This window comes from Chionomys nivalis, chromosome 4 (genome assembly GCF_950005125.1).
Source record: "Chionomys nivalis chromosome 4, mChiNiv1.1, whole genome shotgun sequence".
Taxonomy (NCBI): Eukaryota; Metazoa; Chordata; class Mammalia; order Rodentia; family Cricetidae; genus Chionomys; species Chionomys nivalis.
The window spans coordinates 69,340,927-69,359,649 of NC_080089.1; the positions used below are offsets into that span (position 1 = coordinate 69,340,927).

At 40.4% G+C, this 18,723-nt stretch overlaps 1 protein-coding gene across 1 annotated transcript; it reads right to left on the reverse strand.

The window, feature by feature from the left end:
- Positions 1-16,802: 16,802 nt before the first annotated feature.
- On the reverse strand, positions 16,803-18,116 carry Gcnt3 (glucosaminyl (N-acetyl) transferase 3, mucin type). The gene has a single exon (XM_057769065.1). The coding sequence runs from the start codon at positions 18,114-18,116 to the stop codon at positions 16,803-16,805; it is 1,314 nt and encodes a 437-aa protein (XP_057625048.1).
- Positions 18,117-18,723: the final 607 nt, after the last annotated feature.

The window sequence follows — 18,723 nt, forward strand, 5'->3', positions numbered from 1 at the left end:
GTTGTGTACCTGCAAGTTATAAAGGTGTGAGGACAAGCGCATGCTATCAAATTTCTCTCTCCTGCTGCCTTTCATAGTCTTAAAGATACTTTTCAATCTGCAAAAATATCTGTCACAATCATTCTGACATAAATATGTTACTGTTTATACAATATATATCTAAAATTTCTGTTTTCACAAGCCCAAAAAATTCTTGTGAGTTCCAGGTTGCCGAATTGAAGGATCAACCATAAACAAGTCAGGTACATTCCCCTTAATTCCCTGGTCCTCAAAATTTTTTTTCCTAAACTTAATTTTGTCCTCTGTTCTACCAATTCCTTAACCAGGTGTAAGATACACTAGACATTTCCATACTACAAACACCAGACAGGAACAAACAGACAAGCAACACCGGGCAGGATGTGACCAGTATCCAACTTTCTCAAGTCCCCCCAAGGCGATGCCCACAAATAAACAGGAAGCAGTTTTGAGAATCTGATGCCCCAATTCCTTTAACCTGTTGTGCCTAAACACCTGCCTTTTTATTATAAAAAGAGAGAGAGATGGGAATGTAATTATCTACTATCTTTTTATTATAAAAAAAGAAATGGGAATGTAATGGCCTCTGATAGAATGCATTTTTATTTCTGGTCCCTAGAGTAAATGGGCAGCTAACTAGAATGGAATGCCTAACATGAGTTTTACAGTCCAGGCACATGCACATTAGTTATACTTGTTTTCATACACTACACATCATATGATCAGTGCTTGCTCTATAATGTATATTTTGTTGCTACATTTCTATTTATTTGCTGTGGCGGTCAGAGGACAACTTGTAGAAGCCTGGTCTCTCTTCCACAGTGTAGGTCCAAATGTTCAAACACATACTGTTGTGCTTGGCAGCAAGTGCTTTTAGCTGCTCAACCATCTTGCCAGCCCTGTGATGTTTAATCTTCCCATAGTTGTTTTTTTGTTTTGTTTTGTTTTGTTTTGTTTTGTTTTTAAACAGGGGCTCTCCTAGAGTTAGAGGAAAGGGTCACACAAGAGCTTTCCTCACAAGACCAGGCTTCAGAGATTGAAGTTCAGTTGTCTTATCAGTGCACAAGAGGAAAACAACTAGCTTATTTACTTTTAGGAGATAAAGAAAGCTGTGCTTTTTGAGATTCAAACAATAGACAAAAAGTCTCTTCCATAGACTTAATAACAGATGGGTGATTGGTTGATATTTGTGGTCATCTACCTTGAATCAGTTTGAGGTGGTATCTTGGTTGCTATTCTATTGCTGAGAGAAACATGAGCAAGGTAACTCTTTAAAAAAGAATGCAATTGGGGACTTGCTGACAGTTTTAGAAGGTGAGTCCATGACCACCATGGCAGGGAACAGATAAGCATGACACTGGAGCAATAGCTGAGACCTTTACATCCTAATCTGCTAATAGGCAGGAAGGAGGAAGCCCATTCCCAGTCCTGTCCCAACCACAGAAGGAAGTTGGATTACCCCACTGAAAAAGGTACTGAGCCATGTGGCTAATATAGATTTAATAAATGGGTTAATATAAGTTATAACAGTTAATAAGAAGCCTGAGCTAATGGGCCAATCAGTTTATCTTTCTTTTTTTTTTTTTTTTTTTTGGTTTTTCGAGACAGGGTTTCTCTGTGGTTTTGGAGCCTGTCCTGGAACTAGCTCTTGTAGACCAGGCTGGTCTCGAACTCACAGAGATCCGCCTGCCTCTGCCTCCCAAGTGCTGGGATTAAAGGCGTGCGCCACCACCGCCCGGCTCAGTTTATAACTAATATAGACCTCTGTGTGATTTCTTTGGGACTTAACGACTATAGGACAGAAACCTCAGCCAACAAATGGCACCCAATGTGTGGACAACTGCATTCACATAAAGCCTGACAGCTTGGGAACTAATTCTAGACATAAAATAATAGAGTTAAGCACGGCTTATTGATAACAGCACTCTCTTGGGTGGGCTCTTCTTGCTTGAGGCAAATGCTCAAGCAAGGCATTTAAGAGAGGCTTCCTGACTCAGCTTTAGCTGTAAAACCTTACAGCTATACAGAGAACCTGTCTCAAAAAGTAAAAGTAAAAATAAAAGAAATAGAGGTTAAGGTAAAGCCACATAAAGATGGAAAATACACAGAGAATCTTGATACTCTATGCTATTATGCTCTCTTTGAATGGTTTGAATGCTGAGAAATGAACAACAGCTTCTATAAGATATTTGCTTATAAATGCTGCTGAATTAATCCAAGATTGGTATTTTGAAAATACCATGACTTCAAAATTGAAGTCAAAAGATATGTTACTTTGGAGAAGAGAACTTGCTTTTGTTTCCACAGGAAAATGAGAGGCTGTGGATTCATTCTGAGTTAAGAAAAATCAGGTTTTATCAAGGAAGACCACCTGAGAAATCTCCAGTAGGAACAGATGTCCTAGATATCTGAGTTCTACATCCAGAACAGATTCAAGACTGCTGCCTGAGATGATCAAGACTCACAGGATACTTCAGTCATGACTTGATCATAATTCTAAATTTTCTTTAGGTCCCCATAAGATTATCAGTGCCCCTAACCAGCAGGAATTAGCCTGGAAAACTATGCCCACATTCCCAATGGACTATGGATTTTTTTTTAAAAAAAGGGGGTGTGGGTACAGGAGAATTGTCTGTATTCTGTCAATTATGTTTTAAATAAATGCTGATTGGCCAGTAGTCAGGCAGGAAGTATAGGCGGGACAACCAGACAGGAAGTAAGGACGGGTCAAGGAGAACAGGAGAATTCTGGGAAAAGGGAAGCTCCCTCCGCAGGCCTGCCCAGACACAGAAGAAGGAAGATGTGACCTGCCCTGCTAAAAAAAGGTACTGAACCATGTGGCTAAGATAGACTAGAATAATGGGCTAATATAAGTTGTAAGAGTTAATAAGAAACCTGAGCTAATGGGCCAATCAGCTTATCATTAATATAGACCTCTCTATGATTTCTTTGGGGCTAAATGGCTGTGGGACCTGGTGGGAGGACAGAAACGAGGCTGGACAGAAACCCAGACAACAGGCAGTAATCAGAGAAAGACTGGCCATGACTGTGGGCTTTTGAAACCTCAAAGCCTACTCCCAGTGACACACCTTTTTCAACAAGGCCACAACTCCTAATTTTTCCCAAACAGTTCCACTAAGGGGACTAAGCATTCAAGCATATGAGCCTATAGGGGTCATTTTCAAACCACCACAGTGGTAAGTACTTCATCTCTTAATAGTCCTTAATCATAGTATTTGCAATTTGCCATTAACACTAAAATTCTGAAATCATAAATGTATAGGTATATGAGAAACTAAATGTACACAGTAATATACATACACACTTGTGTGACAAATAAACTAAGGAAACCATTTACAGCATAGTGAAGAAATGTGGATTTGGTAAGATCAGAATCCATGGCAAAAGGGCAATAGAAAATACTTCATTTTTGTACACCCAGGAAAATCAGGGTAGGTTACAGGAGGCCTTAAAATCTGGGCATGGAAATTCTTAGCCACTTGACTGGCCCAATTTTTCTTTCTTTCTTTCTTTCTTTCTTTCTTTCTTTCTTTCTTTCTTTCTTTTTCTTTTTTTTTTTTTTTTTTTTGCCCCTTTTGAGGGAGAATCTGGGTCCCTATATAGACCCCTGGCTGGCCTGAAGCTTGGTATGTAGACCAGGCTGACCTTGAACTCACAGAAGTTTTCCTGCCTCTGCCACGTAAGTGTTGGAATTTACAGGTGTGCCTCACCACACATTTGGTGTGTGCACATTTGGGGCACATATGCATGTGTGTGTATCCCAGTGCATGTTCATACAGATGTGTGCATGTGTATGTACCCCAGTACATGTTCATAAAGAGGCCAGAGGAGTTCAAATGACTTACCCTAGCTTCCTCCACCTTGTTCCCTTAAGATAGAAACTCTTGCTGAACCTTAAGCTCTCTGTTTTTCCCAGACTCCCCAGATCTGTCTGTCTCTATGCAAAACCTGATCCTCTAACCCATCTCCCTAGACACTGCAAACCCAACTCATCATGGAGCCATTTAATGGTCTTTGTGGCTAAGAACTACAAAGAACAAAGCAGAAATATTCAAGAAAGGTATTTTTTATAAGACATTCAGATAAGATCTCAAATTAGGTTTAGGAGAATAGTTATAGGAATGAGAGAATCCCTGCTCAGTTACTCTTCCATGAAAAATCGACAGAGTCTGAAGTTCAGACTGCTAACAAATATGCCACCATGAATCAGAACCAATAATCAGTTCATGGTCACTGATGAGGTTCACAGATCAGCCGCGTTCAAGGCTGATGACACAAATGGATCCAAACTTTTCATTCAAGTGCATGGGAAAAAGTGAAACCCTGATAGAAGTCTACTTTTACCACCAGAAATTTAGTTGGGAAGAAAACTGGCTGTGTAACTTCAACAGCTAAAAATGAAAGAAAGAAAGAAAGAAAGAAAGAAAGAAAGAAAGAAAGAAAGAAAGAAAGAAAGAAAGAAAGAAAGAAAGAAAGAAAGAAAATATACCAGCTATCCTTTGTGGCATTGCTAATTATGGAAGCATTTTAAATCCTTGCTGCTATGGGATGTACTGTATGGAATAAAGTGAGAATCCACTATTACTGTAGGAGCTCCTTCAGCCAATAGCCTTTAAGAAACCAGCCCACTTGGATGTGGTGTCTTATACTGTAAATGCAGCTGTAAAGCATGTGCTCAATCTCTCACTTTCAGCTCTTGCTCTGGCTGCTAGATTCAGTTCCCGTTCTCCATTCATACAGAGGACTGTGACATCGAACTATGATCTGTGAGTCTACCCCTAAATAAATAACCCTTTATTATATGCAATTCTGAACTAGTGTGGGATTATTTTGTAACTTCCATCATCATCTGTCACTCAAATGTGGGGACCAACTGCGTGGTGCATTGGGCACTGACTCTCCTGCCCTTGGCTCTAGCCAGCACTCAGACACAGCTGGCTGCTGCTCAGCAATCTCTGGCTCGCAACCCACACGCTGCTGCTCAGTACATTACATGCCAGCCTACATGCTGCTGCCTGCAGTTCCCTCAGTACACACAGTCCACAACTTGCACTATGGAAAACTTTGGGTTTTCTCTTTATCCTGGGCCCCAACTCTCAGAATTGTTTGATTGCCTTAATAACTGCTCTTAATTTGTTAAACAAAGCATATGTTCAGTACCTAAGTAAGCAGCACATGCTGTTCACTGCTGCTAGTGGCTCTCGGCCACACAGCTGGAACTGAGACACCTGCTGGTCAATAATGATCATTACACCTACTCCAATTCATTGTAATTGCCTTATGATAGGCAAGATCTGAAAAACTACAAAAATTACTGATAGCATAACTATCCAGGAGTTCAATAATTATTTTGCTTATATTATGGATGATATTGTGCAAGGCTAATGTGATTTTCCTTCTATATCCTTTTACTTGATTCTAGAAATTAGTTTTGTTTTTCATATTATCTCATTTAAAATGGTTTGATAACAGGGCCAAGAATGAGGCATTTTAGAAATAATACAGGTTTATCAGACTAATAATGAACAACTAGTTGAGAAGATCAATATTATGGAGAGGAATAGCATCAATTTGACAGAATTATCTGAAAGAATTTGTGCTGTTGAATTTAACAATCAGAATCTGTTGAAAAGTTATGACAGATTAATGGATAAGGTCTCTCTCCAGGAAGGTAATATGCACACAATCAAAATTTTTGTCCAAGGATGAGATGTTATCTTTACTGGACAAGTTTTATACCTTGGAATCATCAATGAGGGCATTAAAACAAAACACTGAACAGGAGATTCAGACTTCACAAAAGGCAGTAGTAAAAAGAATTGAAAAGATTGGGGAATTTACTGAAATTGATGAGCAGGGACAGAAGGTACAAGGACAGAATTTAGCCTCATCAGTACATGCCAGACCCCAGGATGACTTACATAGAGTTTTAACTGCATATCCTGTAATTTCCTCAGAAAGAGCATCTGGCACAAAGTACCCTAAGGTAATCAAAGAATATACATGGGAACCAATACTTATGAGTGATCTAAAAGAAATTAAACAAGCAGTAATTTCTTATGGACTACATTCACCTTTTCTCAGGGAAATGGTGAAAACGTGGGCTTCAAGCAATAAGGCTACCCCACACAATTGGCTTCAGTTAATCTCAGTGGTCTTAAAAGATAGACCTCAGCTGCTCTGGAAGTGTTATTGGAGAGAAGAGGCAAAAATTTTAGAAGAACAGGGGAAAGCAAAAGGCTTTGAGACTGCCCAAGATCAAATTCTTGTTAAGGGTCATTACTTTGATCCTCAGTAACAGACTCACTATGATGAGTGCACCTTGTTCCTTTGTAGCACAGCAACTTTAAATGTTTGAGAAAGGATTCAGGAATCAGGAAAGAGGACTGAGTCATATATTAGGGTTAAACAGGGCCAGAGAGAACCCTTTACTGACTTCTTACAAAGATTAACTAAGGCTGTATAAGTAGGAGTGACAGACCCTGAAGCTAGACATGTACTTATTGAATCTTTGGTTTTGAAAATGACAACTTAGAATGCAAGAAGATCCTTGGGCCTTTAAAGGTCAGATCAGCAGCCATAGATGAATGGATCTTGCATACAATGAATATTGAAACATTTGACTATAGTACTAAGGCTTGGGTAGGAGAAACGATTTCCAGTGGTATGAGGAGACACCAAAATGCCAAATGTTTTAATTGTGGTAGACTAGGACATCTAATAAGGGACTGTAGACAAGGAATTTCTAGGAATAATGTCTCCTCTAAGAATGGCAAGAATAGGAGGACTCAGCCTTCTGGTATATATATATATATATATGGTGTGGCAAAGGCCAACATTAGACCAATGAATGTAGGTCAACAAAAGACAGACAAGGCAACCTAATACCACCAGGAAACTCCTTGGGGGGCCTCTCACAGGCCCCATATCAAACAAGGTCCAGTCATTCCCAGTCACTGTGGAGAACATGTCTCACCAGAAAAATTAAACAATCCAGTGCCAACTATAAAAAGAATCAGCCGGGCGGTGGTGGCGCACGCCTTTAATCCCAGCACTCGGGAGGCAGAGGCAGGCGGATCTATGTGAGTTCGAGACCAGCCTGGTCTACAAGAGCTAGTTCCAGGACAGGCTCCAAAACCACAGAGAAACCCTGTCTCGGAAAAAAAAAATGTAAAAAAAAAAAAAAAAAAAAAGAATCATACTGTTAGAGATGATGCTATAGACATGGAAGATGAATCAAAAACTCCAGTAGGAAATAGGAAACATATATTTTGGCAGACTCCCATTAATGATCAAAGACCAAAGCTAAGAGTGTGTATAAATGACATTGCAATTGAGGGATTGGCATGGGTGTGGACATGAGTATCATTACTCCCGAATCTTGGCATCCAGATTGGCCTCTTCAGGAGGCAGATATTCAATTCCTAGGAATTGGAACCCTATCTCAAGTGAAATAAAGCATGAGAATGCATAGATGGGGTCATAAGGACAGAAAGGAAGGCTGAGGCCACATGTAGCTAATATTGCAGTGAATTTATGGGGTTGTGACCTATTGCAGCAATGGAATACCCCTTCAGGCTGTACAAGAACACAAATCAACTAGCAAACCTTCAGAGGTACTAATGGCCTTGCCTTTAAAATGGTCAACTGAGAAACCCATATGGGTTAAAAAATGGCCTTTAATAGAAGAAAAACTGCAGGCTTTAGAACAGCTGGTGCAAGAGCAACTAAATGTTTGCCATATTAATGAATCAACCAGCCCTTGGAATTCTCCTGGATTTGTTTTTAAAAAGAAATTTGGAAAATGGAAAATGATGACAGATCTAAGAGTTGTCGGCAAGGTTATTCAACCTGTGGGCCCTCTGCAATCTGGAATTCCTCTGCCTTCTCTATTACCAAAAGGATGACTTCTTATAGTTATTGATTTAAAAGATTGTTTCTTCACTACACCTTTACAAGAAAAGGACAGAAAAAAAATTGCTTTCACAGTTTCTACTTATAATAATTCTTAGCTTACTAGGAGATACCAGTTTACTATCCTCCCACAAGGAATGCTCAGTAGCCCCACCCTGTGTCAATACTTTGTAAGTCAGCAATTGAAAATAATATGTAACCAATTTCCTAAGTCTGTAATTTACCATTACGTGGATGACATTTTGTTATCTGACTCAAATGCAGATACTTTAGAAAGAATGTTTGAAAAAGTAAAGAAAGTTTTGCCTAAATAGGGACTATAAATTGCTCCTGAAAAAAATACAGAGAGGAGATCCTCTCAATTACATAGGTTACAAAATAGGTTTACAGAAAATTAGAACACAAAAGGTACAAATTAGGAGAGACTGAATGCAGACTCTTAATGACTTTCAAAGATTTTTGGAGACATTTTCAGTCTATGACTGGCTGTTGGGATAACACCTAATCTAATAGTTCATTTAAACAAATCCTTAGATGATGACAAAGACTTGAATATTCCCAGGGAATTAACAGCTGAAGCTAAAAAAGAATTGACAGTTGTTGAAGAAAAATTACAGAAGGCACATGTAGATAGAATGAATCCAAATTTTAATTGTATTCTAGTCATATTGCCTTCCAGAATTTCCCTTACAGAAATTTTAATGCAGAGGGAAGATATGGATCTTTTTACCACATAAACCAAGTAAAAAAATAAAAACTTATGTGGAAAAAGTCTCTGAATTAATTATAAAAGGAAAATTGAGACTTTGTCAACTAGCAGGTATAGACCCAGCAGAGATTACTATGATGAAATTTAAAAATTATAGGAAGACAATGAGCCATGGCAAAGAGCTTGTGCTAATTTTGGGGGTAGAAATTATCTCAAAGCCGGGCGGTGGTGGCGCACGCCTTTAATCCCAGCACTCGGGAGGCAGAGGCAGGCGGATCTCTGGGAGTTCGAGACCAGCCTGGTCTACAAGAGCTAGTTCCAGGACAGGCTCCAAAACCACAGAGAAACCTTGTCTCGAAAAAAACAAAAAAAAAAAAAAATTATCTCAAAAGTGATAGAATTAACCTTATAAAGAGAACTACTTGGATTCTTCCCCAAACTGTACATGATATACCAATAACTGAAGCAGGTGCATTTTATACTGATACAAATAAATCAGGAAGCGCAGGTTACAAATCAGAAGAATTAAGTAAGGTGGAACAAAGCCCTTATAATTCTGTCCAGAAGGCAGAATTATATGCTATTCTCAAGGTACTAAGATACTTTAAAGAATCTCTCAATATAGTTACTGATTTGCAATATGAAGAAAGAGTTGTCTTGCATATTTAAACTGCTGAATTTATACAGATGATACAGAATTGACTTCATTATTCATTCAGGTTCAAGACATAATCAGGAACAGGCTTTGTCCCATATACGTAACACACATCCAATCCCATACGGGTCTGCCAGGTCCTCTAGCTCAAGGTAATGCAGAAATTGACCAATAATTAACTAGAAGTGTGCTGAAGGCCTCAGCATTTCATAAGAAAAATTATGTCAATAACAAAGGTTTAAAGAAAGAGATTTCTATTACATGGTAACAAGCTAAGGAGATTATAAAGAGATGCCATACTTGCTCTTTCTATAACCAAACACTGCTACCTGCAGGGAGTAACCCAAAGGGTATTCAAAGAAATGAGATCTGGCAGATGGATGTTTTCCACTTTACAGAATTTTTAAAATTAAAATATGTACACCACACCATTGACACGTATTCAGGTTTTTTAATGGGCCACTGCCTTGAGCTCAGAAAAGGCTGATTCAGTAAACACACATTTATTAGAAGTTATTGCATCGTGGGTATACCTGCACGAATAAAGACAGACAATGATCCAGCATATGTGTCTAACAAAATGAAACCGTTTTTTGCTTATTATACAGGTCAGGCAGTTATAGAAAGTTCAAATCAAACTATAAAGAATATGCTAAACAAACAGAAAAAGATGGAAAATACTCCCAGAAATAGATTGCATAATGCTTTATTAACCTAGAATTTTCTTAACACTAATGAGAAAGGAACAACAGCAGTGGAGAGACATTGCATAATAGAAAAAACTTCTGAATTAAACCAGCCAGTATGTTTCAAGGATGTGTTGACCTCACAATGGAAACCAGGAAATTTGCTATGTTGGGGAAGGGGTTTCACTCTTGTTTCCAGAGGAGAAGAAAAGCTATGGATACCATCAAAATGAATAAAGATTCAGTTTGAAAAAGAGAAACCTCTTGAGAAAGTAATATGACAGCTCACATAGAGGTGATGATCATGCAGGTGGTAAGAATACCTCATAAGGGTTGGGGCAGGAAAATATTTATCTTCAAAGAGTTGAGAGACCTTCGACATCTAGATACCTAAAGATGAAAAGATAGCTATCCGGAAAGAATCACCAAGCAAAGAGAAATCTGCCTTATGACACTGTATCATCTACATGGTAAAATTTGATTATCTGGACATGTATACATCTCTACTTAAAAATCAGAACTGGCTTTGGAGTTGGACAATGGCTATCCTTCTCTAAATCCAAGCATGTTGTTAAAAGAAAAATTCTGAATTTCTGTCTCATGTCAGTAGCCATCTGGTATGGGACAGAAAGAAGATAGATTTTAAGGAAATATTTTACTTTTTCTCCATGTCCATTTTGTCTATATCGTATCTTTTGTTGAATATATGTCTATATGAATAATGTTAAATATATGTTTATATGAATAATTAATTGTTTTCAACCATGAAGAGTAGATTTTCCTGCAGTAATCTTTGAAACTTCCAGGAAGTAGATGAGATCCCACAACAACAACTCCACCTGGTTGATATGATGTCATGATGCTGATAGTGCTACCATGAGACTGGTTTTTGGGTGCCAGCTGTAGAAATGGTGCACCTTTTTACAACGTTTTGGTCAAAACTCTAAATAAGAACTTCAGAAAAACCCTACTGACTACTCAGAGACCATTTGCAATTATACAAAACAGCAATCTTGAAACTTAACCATCATTTTACTTTCACAGGATTCCATAGAAAGAACATCACTCCCATGACAACTGGAAGCAATTCTAGAAGACGATGTCCCCTCTCCCAACAAAGTTTGTCCTCACGGTTAGGGACACCATTTAGGGGTTGATTATTACTCGTATAGGATTGGGGGTTGAGGTAGAAATTATATAGGCCCAGAGAAATAAAAAAAGAGGGAAAACTGAATAGGATAAGAGGTAGACTAGGGTGAACTTACATTAATAATATTAGAATGAATACATGTAACTATTATTTATGGACAATTTACATTGGTATAGATTTTTGTATACTGATACAAGTTCAAATTATATTTGTTATTATATTGAATATGCTCCTATTTCTATTTACAATATTTGTACACCTAAGCAAAGTTATTTTGTCAGATTGTATGCATGCATGTTTCTATCTCTGTTTAAGAAATTTTGTATATTGATACAATTTTAGGATATATTTATCATATTGCATTATATATTTCTACCTCTGATCAAGATATTTATACATTATGAGGTCATTGTCCTTCTTTACTGTACAGTTGTTTAATATTATGATATGAAGCCTTAATCTTTAAGTTATATAGGTATTAAGTATTATAGGTCAATAGTCATTCATGTTTGTTATACTTTTAATCAGATTAATTAGGTTTTTTAGAAACAAAGAGATTGCATTCTGCATAGATAGGTAACCTTTAACCACTTCAAAGGTCTGTAGAACATGGCATTTTAAATAACTCAGGATTCTGTTGATGTGAGATATGTCTGCTCCAGGCATCACCAATCTATTCTCAAGAGAGTGTTGAGCACCAAAGACACTCCACTTGGAGTTTTATTTCTTCTTGGCACAACTGGCCTTTGGGCAAGGAACTGCCCATGCCTCGATCACTGACAAAGTGCCTGATGTCCAGACTGGACAAGCAGGATACAAGAAAAGGACTGCCAAATCTTGCCAAGACAGTGTAAGATGGTTCTGAAAATTTTCCTGCCTCTGAAAATGACCTGTCAGTTATATATAATTCTGAACTAGTATAGGATTATTTTGTAACTTATGACATCACCACTAGATTACCATATGCTCTTACTACTAATTTTTTTAAGATGTAGCATCTACCATTTCAGAAAGCATAAAGGATGAGGAGTGGATATTAAAACTGACCATTAATTGATAGTTGTTGAAATAGTAATAAGTACATGGAATTCCCAATACTCATTAAACTCTTTCAGCACTTTTTTTTTTACAGTCTCTTGTAGTCCAGGCATGTAGCAGAGAATGATCCTGATCTGAACCTTCTCCCTTCACTTCCCAAGTGGCAGTGGCAGGTATGCAGCACTACACCTGGTTTATGTAATCCTGGGGCTCTAACACAGGATTTCATGCATTCTAGGGGGGTGCTCTACCACCTGAGCTATATGCATACCAGTAAATGCAATCTACAACATTTAACCTAAAATGCTTAGGGCTTGCTTTCTCTCTGACCACATTATATTACTATCACAACATGTATAAGGTTATTCTACATAACTGCTTGCTATCTGCTACTGTTTTATTCCAGGGGGCTCCAACATAAGTTGATTTTGTTAATCCATTCTAAAAATGCCCTCTACTTTGGTAAAAACTCATGTGCCTATTTTTTGCAGGATGTAATAAAATCGTTTATTTTTCTGAGTACATAGGTGAATAAAATCTGCCTGGGATTAGGGGTAAGCAAGGTGTTTTACTTTGGAAAAGGTGTAAGAGCTTGCACTCTGTTGAAAGAATCCAGTGGACTTAGCTCTCTGGATCACTGTATACTCTACTGATTATTCTCCAACTCTTAAGTCTGTGATGCTCCTGAAATTTAAGTTTAGGAGAAACTGCCTTTAAAACTATTCTTTTGGGCTGAAGAGGTTGCTCAGTGGTTAAGAGCATGCCCTGCTCCTACAGAGAACCTGAGTTTGATCTCCAATACACACATTAAAAAGGAAGGAAGGAAGGAAGGAAGGAAGGAAGGAAGGAAGGAAGGAAGGAAGGAAGGAAGGAAGGAAGGAAGTCAGATGTTGTGGTATGCACCTATAATCCCAGCACTGGAGAAGCAGAGACAGAAGGCTCCCTGGGGGCTGCTGGTTATCCAGCCTAGCAAAGCATCTCTGGTGGTTTCTTCTGTGTTTACTCCTTTGTGGTCTTGCCATGGTTTGAGTGTGTCACTCATTTGTTCACGTGTTGCAAAATCGGTCCCCAGTGTGGTGATACAAAGGGCAGTGGTGCTGTGAGAGGTGGAGCACTGGCTCCCTCTCATCAGGAGAAACTGATGTCATTTATGAGGCCTCTGTTAAGCCTAGAAAAGGCTTGTTATAAAAGAACAAGATTGGCCCATGTCCCTCGCTCTGGCTTCCTGTCTCACCATCTGTTCTCTCCCTCTGCATTCCCACCATGATGCATCACGATCTGATGCAGCCAGGAAGACCCTCCCCAGAGACCAAATTGATGAGGCTGCTCAATTGCTAAACTAATAAATCCCTTTTCTTTATAAGGTATTCAAACTGTCTTCCTCTCCATCCCATGAAAATTAGCTTCCTTGATGTTCTGAAACTTGGCAAGTGTGTTTCTGCTGCAAGGCCTTGCAAGGCTCTTCTCTTGATCTAGAATGTTCTTCTTTCATCAATCCCCATGACTCACTTCCCTTATCTCCTTTGGACCTCTTCCAGAAAGTGCCATTTTCACTGGGGGCCTCCTTGACTACCTTGTAAAATATTAAACAGCCTCACACTACTGCACCCTACTTTTCCTAGGTCTCCATCACTTCCTTCAGTTTTTCTCTAGCACTTTTGATAATGAATAATGAGAGTGTGGGAATTTTCACATTTTGTTATGTTGTATTCCCAGTGTCAAGAACCATATGAGGGCCAGCAAGGTGGCTAAGCAGGTCTTGCCACAAAGCCTAGTAACCTGAGTTCAATCCTGGAATCCAAAAGTGGAAAGAGAGAACCTACTCCCAAAAACTGTCTCCTGACCACTTCACCGAAGCCATGGCATGTGTGTGTCCCACCACCCTTCCCTCCACACATAAATGAATAAATGTAATAAAAAATTCAATAACAATGTGTGATAAAGGCCGGGCGGTGGTGGCGCACGCCTTTAATCCCAGCACTCGGGAGGCAGAGGCAGGCGGATCTCTGTGAGTTCGAGACCAGACTACAAGAGCTAGTTCCAGGACAGGCCCCAAAACCACAGAGAAACCCTGTCTTGAAAAAACCAAAAAAAAAAAAAAAAAATGTGTGATAAATAAAAAGAACTCCGTTCATATGTTGGAATGAATTATTTTATTGGTTGTCAGTACATCAAGATTTATAAAAATGAGAATCATAACTTATTCACCTTTGCAATAAATAATGACTAAGTAGAACACATAAGGAGAGCTCTTTGGTTTACTCAGTGAAGATACTTTAAATAGACTAGGTATTAGTCTCTCCGTTCCTAAACAACTTACCTCCAACTAAACTATATGCCCCAGACTTAGCAACTGCTTTTTTTTTTCTTCTCAGTAAAATTTCATTAAACCAAGAGCAAATGCAATGAGCAGGCACATGCAACAAAGACCCAGTTATTAGAATATAGCTCAGTGATAACCAAACAATCCGAGTGGGGAGGGAATGTAAGCCTTGGAAATTGGCACAAGCATAATAGCTCAATTCATTTACGAGGCTTTTTCTTTCCAGAGAAAGGTTAAAGAAACAGATAAGACTCAAAAAGGAAAAATTAACAGATGTGCTAGCTTTCCCATGTGACCTTGAAAGTCCACTAAGCAAGGTGAAGTTTGCTTCTTCTGGTTTGATGACCTCATCAAACAAACAAAACAAACAAACAAACAAACAAAAATCCTACTTCCGTCCACCTAACTCATTCATTTTCTAGAGAAAATTTTAATCCTGGAAAATTCTAGAAACTTGTTTCCCCAGAAATGACAAGTCCACAGACCAATAGCTTGAATGAATTTCTATGAAAAGCTACAGCTCATATGAAAGTTTTTAGAGAATCTTGGCCATGAAGACGTGTGTCTTCGGCGAGGTGTTCCTACACACATCCCACAGGGCTACAGCCCCTCTTCCTTCCTCCTCCGGGAAGGGCCAGGAATAGTCACTGCTGACAACAGATTTCACCAAGCCTGTAACCACCCACCAGTCAACTCTGAGGTAAGGCTGGGAGCAAGAGTCAAAGGACTCAATATTACAGTGTTGGCTAAGTTTGTAGTGACAATACCCATTACCCACGGGAGTCAATATTTTTTTTTTTTAAGGAAATTGATTGCTCACTTTGAAATAGAAAATTCCACCAGCATGGTGATGCACTGGGGAGCCAGAGGCAGGCGGATCTCAAGGCCGGCCTAGACTACAGAGCTAGCTCCAGGACACCAGGGCTGTGTGGAGAAACCCTGTCTCAAAACCAAAAAAAGAAAAGAAAGAAATTCCAGTCACACACTAACTGTTAAAAGATGTGGGCTACAGTAAACGCTGGCTGAGGAGAGAAAGCCTTAACTGGATCAAGACTTGTTATGAACAGACAAGTTACCATTATAACATATTGACGAGAGCCTTACTCAAATGTCACGAGTTAACCTGTACATGAATACCTCTTCTGGGACAGCTACACAGAAAGTCAGCTACACCATAGTCAAAGGTTCTGCCTATCGGTTTTAGTGCCCCTTGGTCATTACAGACTAGAATAACGCTGGGTCTTCAGAGAGGAAGAGGTTTCACAGGGGAGTGTATGCCTGTAAATTTACATACTTCAGCATTTATACATGTATATTTACACACATTCCTGTGTCCCCACAAGAAAATGCATGACCAACAGAATGGCGCACGGTGAGCCTGATGCTCCCGTCATGAAACAAAGCAGCTTTGACTCAAGAGGTTCAAGCACAGAACACTCAGGCATCTTGGTTTAGCAAGACAGAGCTTACTTTCACTTCCCAGCCTAATCATTAACAGGGCAGCCTCTCCCCCACCAAAATGTGCTCCAGTGAAAAGGCCGCAGGTACAGGGTGGTTAGCCTTGGCCGGTGACACTACCATGCGTTTCTCCTAAAGACAATAATGGTCGAGCAAGTTAAATCACTCTGTCCCTCCCCTTATGGGAAAGTCAGGATGTGCCAATGTAAACAAAATTAGGAAGGCTTTCTATAATGAGAGAATTAGCTCTGTGATTCAGTTTGCCATCTACACGGCTTGCCGTGGAGACTTTCCTGCTGGCTACTAGAGACCGTCCTCAACACACGAGAAAAGTCTCACCCATTTTATCTGTTTAGATTGTTTCTGAATTCACAGATAACACTGTAGGGATGGGACTTTTTGGTTTGGATACTATTTATTTTAAGTTAACAGTACAAAAGGAGAGAGCTCTTTCCACTAAAGATCCCTTCCCACAACAAACCCCAGGAATATTTCAGAGTCTCAGGAGAGAGCCTCACAGGAAACCTCTACCCAAAATCTAGAGTCCCTGGCCACGTGTTCCTACCTTATTCTCCCAAATAACAGTAGTTCTTGTTCTGGTTCTGAGGAAGCAAGCCGAAGAGGGGCTCTTGGGGAGAATATGGCTGGAGAAGAGCCACATTCGCCAGCAGCAGCTCACAGCGGGCAGAGATCTACTTACGCATGCTCCATAGCAGCCCCCTCACTCTATCGGGCAATGGAGTCCAGGGCCCCAGGTGCCTACCCCACCTTGCCCCAGTAAGTCCTGGCATTTTCCCGCCATACGGGCAGCGATTGTCTTGCAGTCTGTCTCACAGTTCAGTCCCATAGATGGCTTTGTGACGTAAATATTCCTCTAAACACTGAAGAACATTATCATCCACCTTTGGGTCAAACTTGTTGGCCAAGAGGTGATGGTTCTGAAGTATCCAGTGCAGGTCCCCAGACCCATAAATACAGACAGCCCGCTGGTGGACTCCTGAACAAGGTGTGTATGGCGCCCCATCCTCGATGTCTCCCTCGTGGTCCTGCCACTTGGTTAGCCTTGCAATAGCTCTCATGTCTGAGAGGTCAAATTTGGGGTGCAAGGGAGTTGATCCAGGCATCCAGGAGGCACGCTGGAGGGTGGCCCAAAGATGCTCATCAGGACTGTAGGTGTCTTTTGCCCATTCGATTAGTTGTTGGGCTTTGGTGTTGTTTAATACATGTTCAATGAAGTCTCGAGAAGCCACCATGTAGGCATTCCCAGTAAACATGGTTATGTTATAAGGCGGAGGGGTCTTTCTCTTGCCGGTATTGTGCAATGTGTTTTTCACCTCATAGTGATATTCCCAGCGAAACCTTTTATGTGGGGGTGGCACCTCTGACTCCATACTGTTCTGCCCATTCAATAGCTTGAGGGCCTGGACCATCTCAGCATTGGTCTTGATGGGAAAGTCTGTCCCACAGGTGTTCAGGAGGTATTTCCATGGCACGGAGCTCTGGACTAAGTCTTCCATGCAGTTCAGGTCAGCCTGCACCCTGGACCAGGAAGCATAGACCACTGACACCAGCTTACTAGCTATAAAGACATTTGGGAAGCATGACACAATGGCCCTGACCGCCTGCTTGAAAGTTTCTGGGGACTTCTGATCCACGTGGACACAGTATATGTTTTGAGGGGTGTACACAGCGCGCAGCAGCCTTTCAAAGTTCTCGATCTTCTCATGAACCACCATGGAATACGCGATAGGGAAGTCGGCCTCTTCCTTACTCAGCGAGAACTGTATGAACTTCCTTTTGGTCTTGAATTGCTCACAGTCTGCGGTCATGCTAAGGTAGTCGGCCTCTGTGAAGGGCTGCCGCTTCTTCTTAATCTCCAGGTTATTCAGCAGAGCCTGGATCACTGCTTTCTGCTCCCCTCGAGTGACCCCGGAACAGTTGATGGACCTCTTTGCTGGCAGCTTCAGGGTCTTGTACAGGAAGTCCCTGCAGTGCTGGCTTTGAAATTCCTTCGAGTTCAGATCCACGACATCAAAGTCACACTTCAGTCTGAGGGACAGTTTCAGAGCAATGACGGCCAGCAGCATGTAGCAGCCCAGGGTCCACACATGATAGCGCCAACAGAGCTTCCTACATGAGATCATCTTTGCAGGGGGGGACCGTCCAGCCTTGCCCAGCAGAGGAGGTAGGAGGACTCGCTGGACAGAACAAAGAACTTCTGATTAAAAACTAAACACCTTCCCAGGAATGTCCAAACTGATGGCAAAAGAGATTGCTTCTCTGGAGAAACAGCTTAGCAAAGATCAGACAAGGATCCCATCCACCACGTTTGCTGAGAGAGACTTAGAATAGCCAGACTGCCACCAGAACCGGCTCTACCCTTACCTCTGGGGAGAGGGAAGCCAGAGTCAGGCCCTCTGAACTAAAGGTGCAATTAGCTGGAGGAAGTCTCCACCCTTCATCCCTTTTCCTTCTTCCCAACCCTTGAAGCCCTAGGAGAGAAATTTTATCTGGGGTCTAGAATTTCTGGGCTTGGAAACAAACATGAAATTGACTCTAGCATCAGGTTCTAGAATCAAGTCTCTTGAAAAGGCAACACTTGCTTTGGTTTGTTAATCTCTGTGTTAAGACTCCCCTCACCCTTTAGCATTCAATACTCAGACCTGTATCTATCTGGCTAACCTTTCATTTTTAAATATTAAAAAGTCGGACAAGGCAGCACACACCTTTAATCCTAGCACTCAAGAGACA

What these genes read in the sequence shown, in the direction of transcription:
- Gcnt3 (XM_057769065.1), bottom strand. Translation starts at nt 18,116, where the DNA reads ATGATCTCATGTAGGAAGCTCTGTTGGCGCTATCATGTGTGGACCCTG.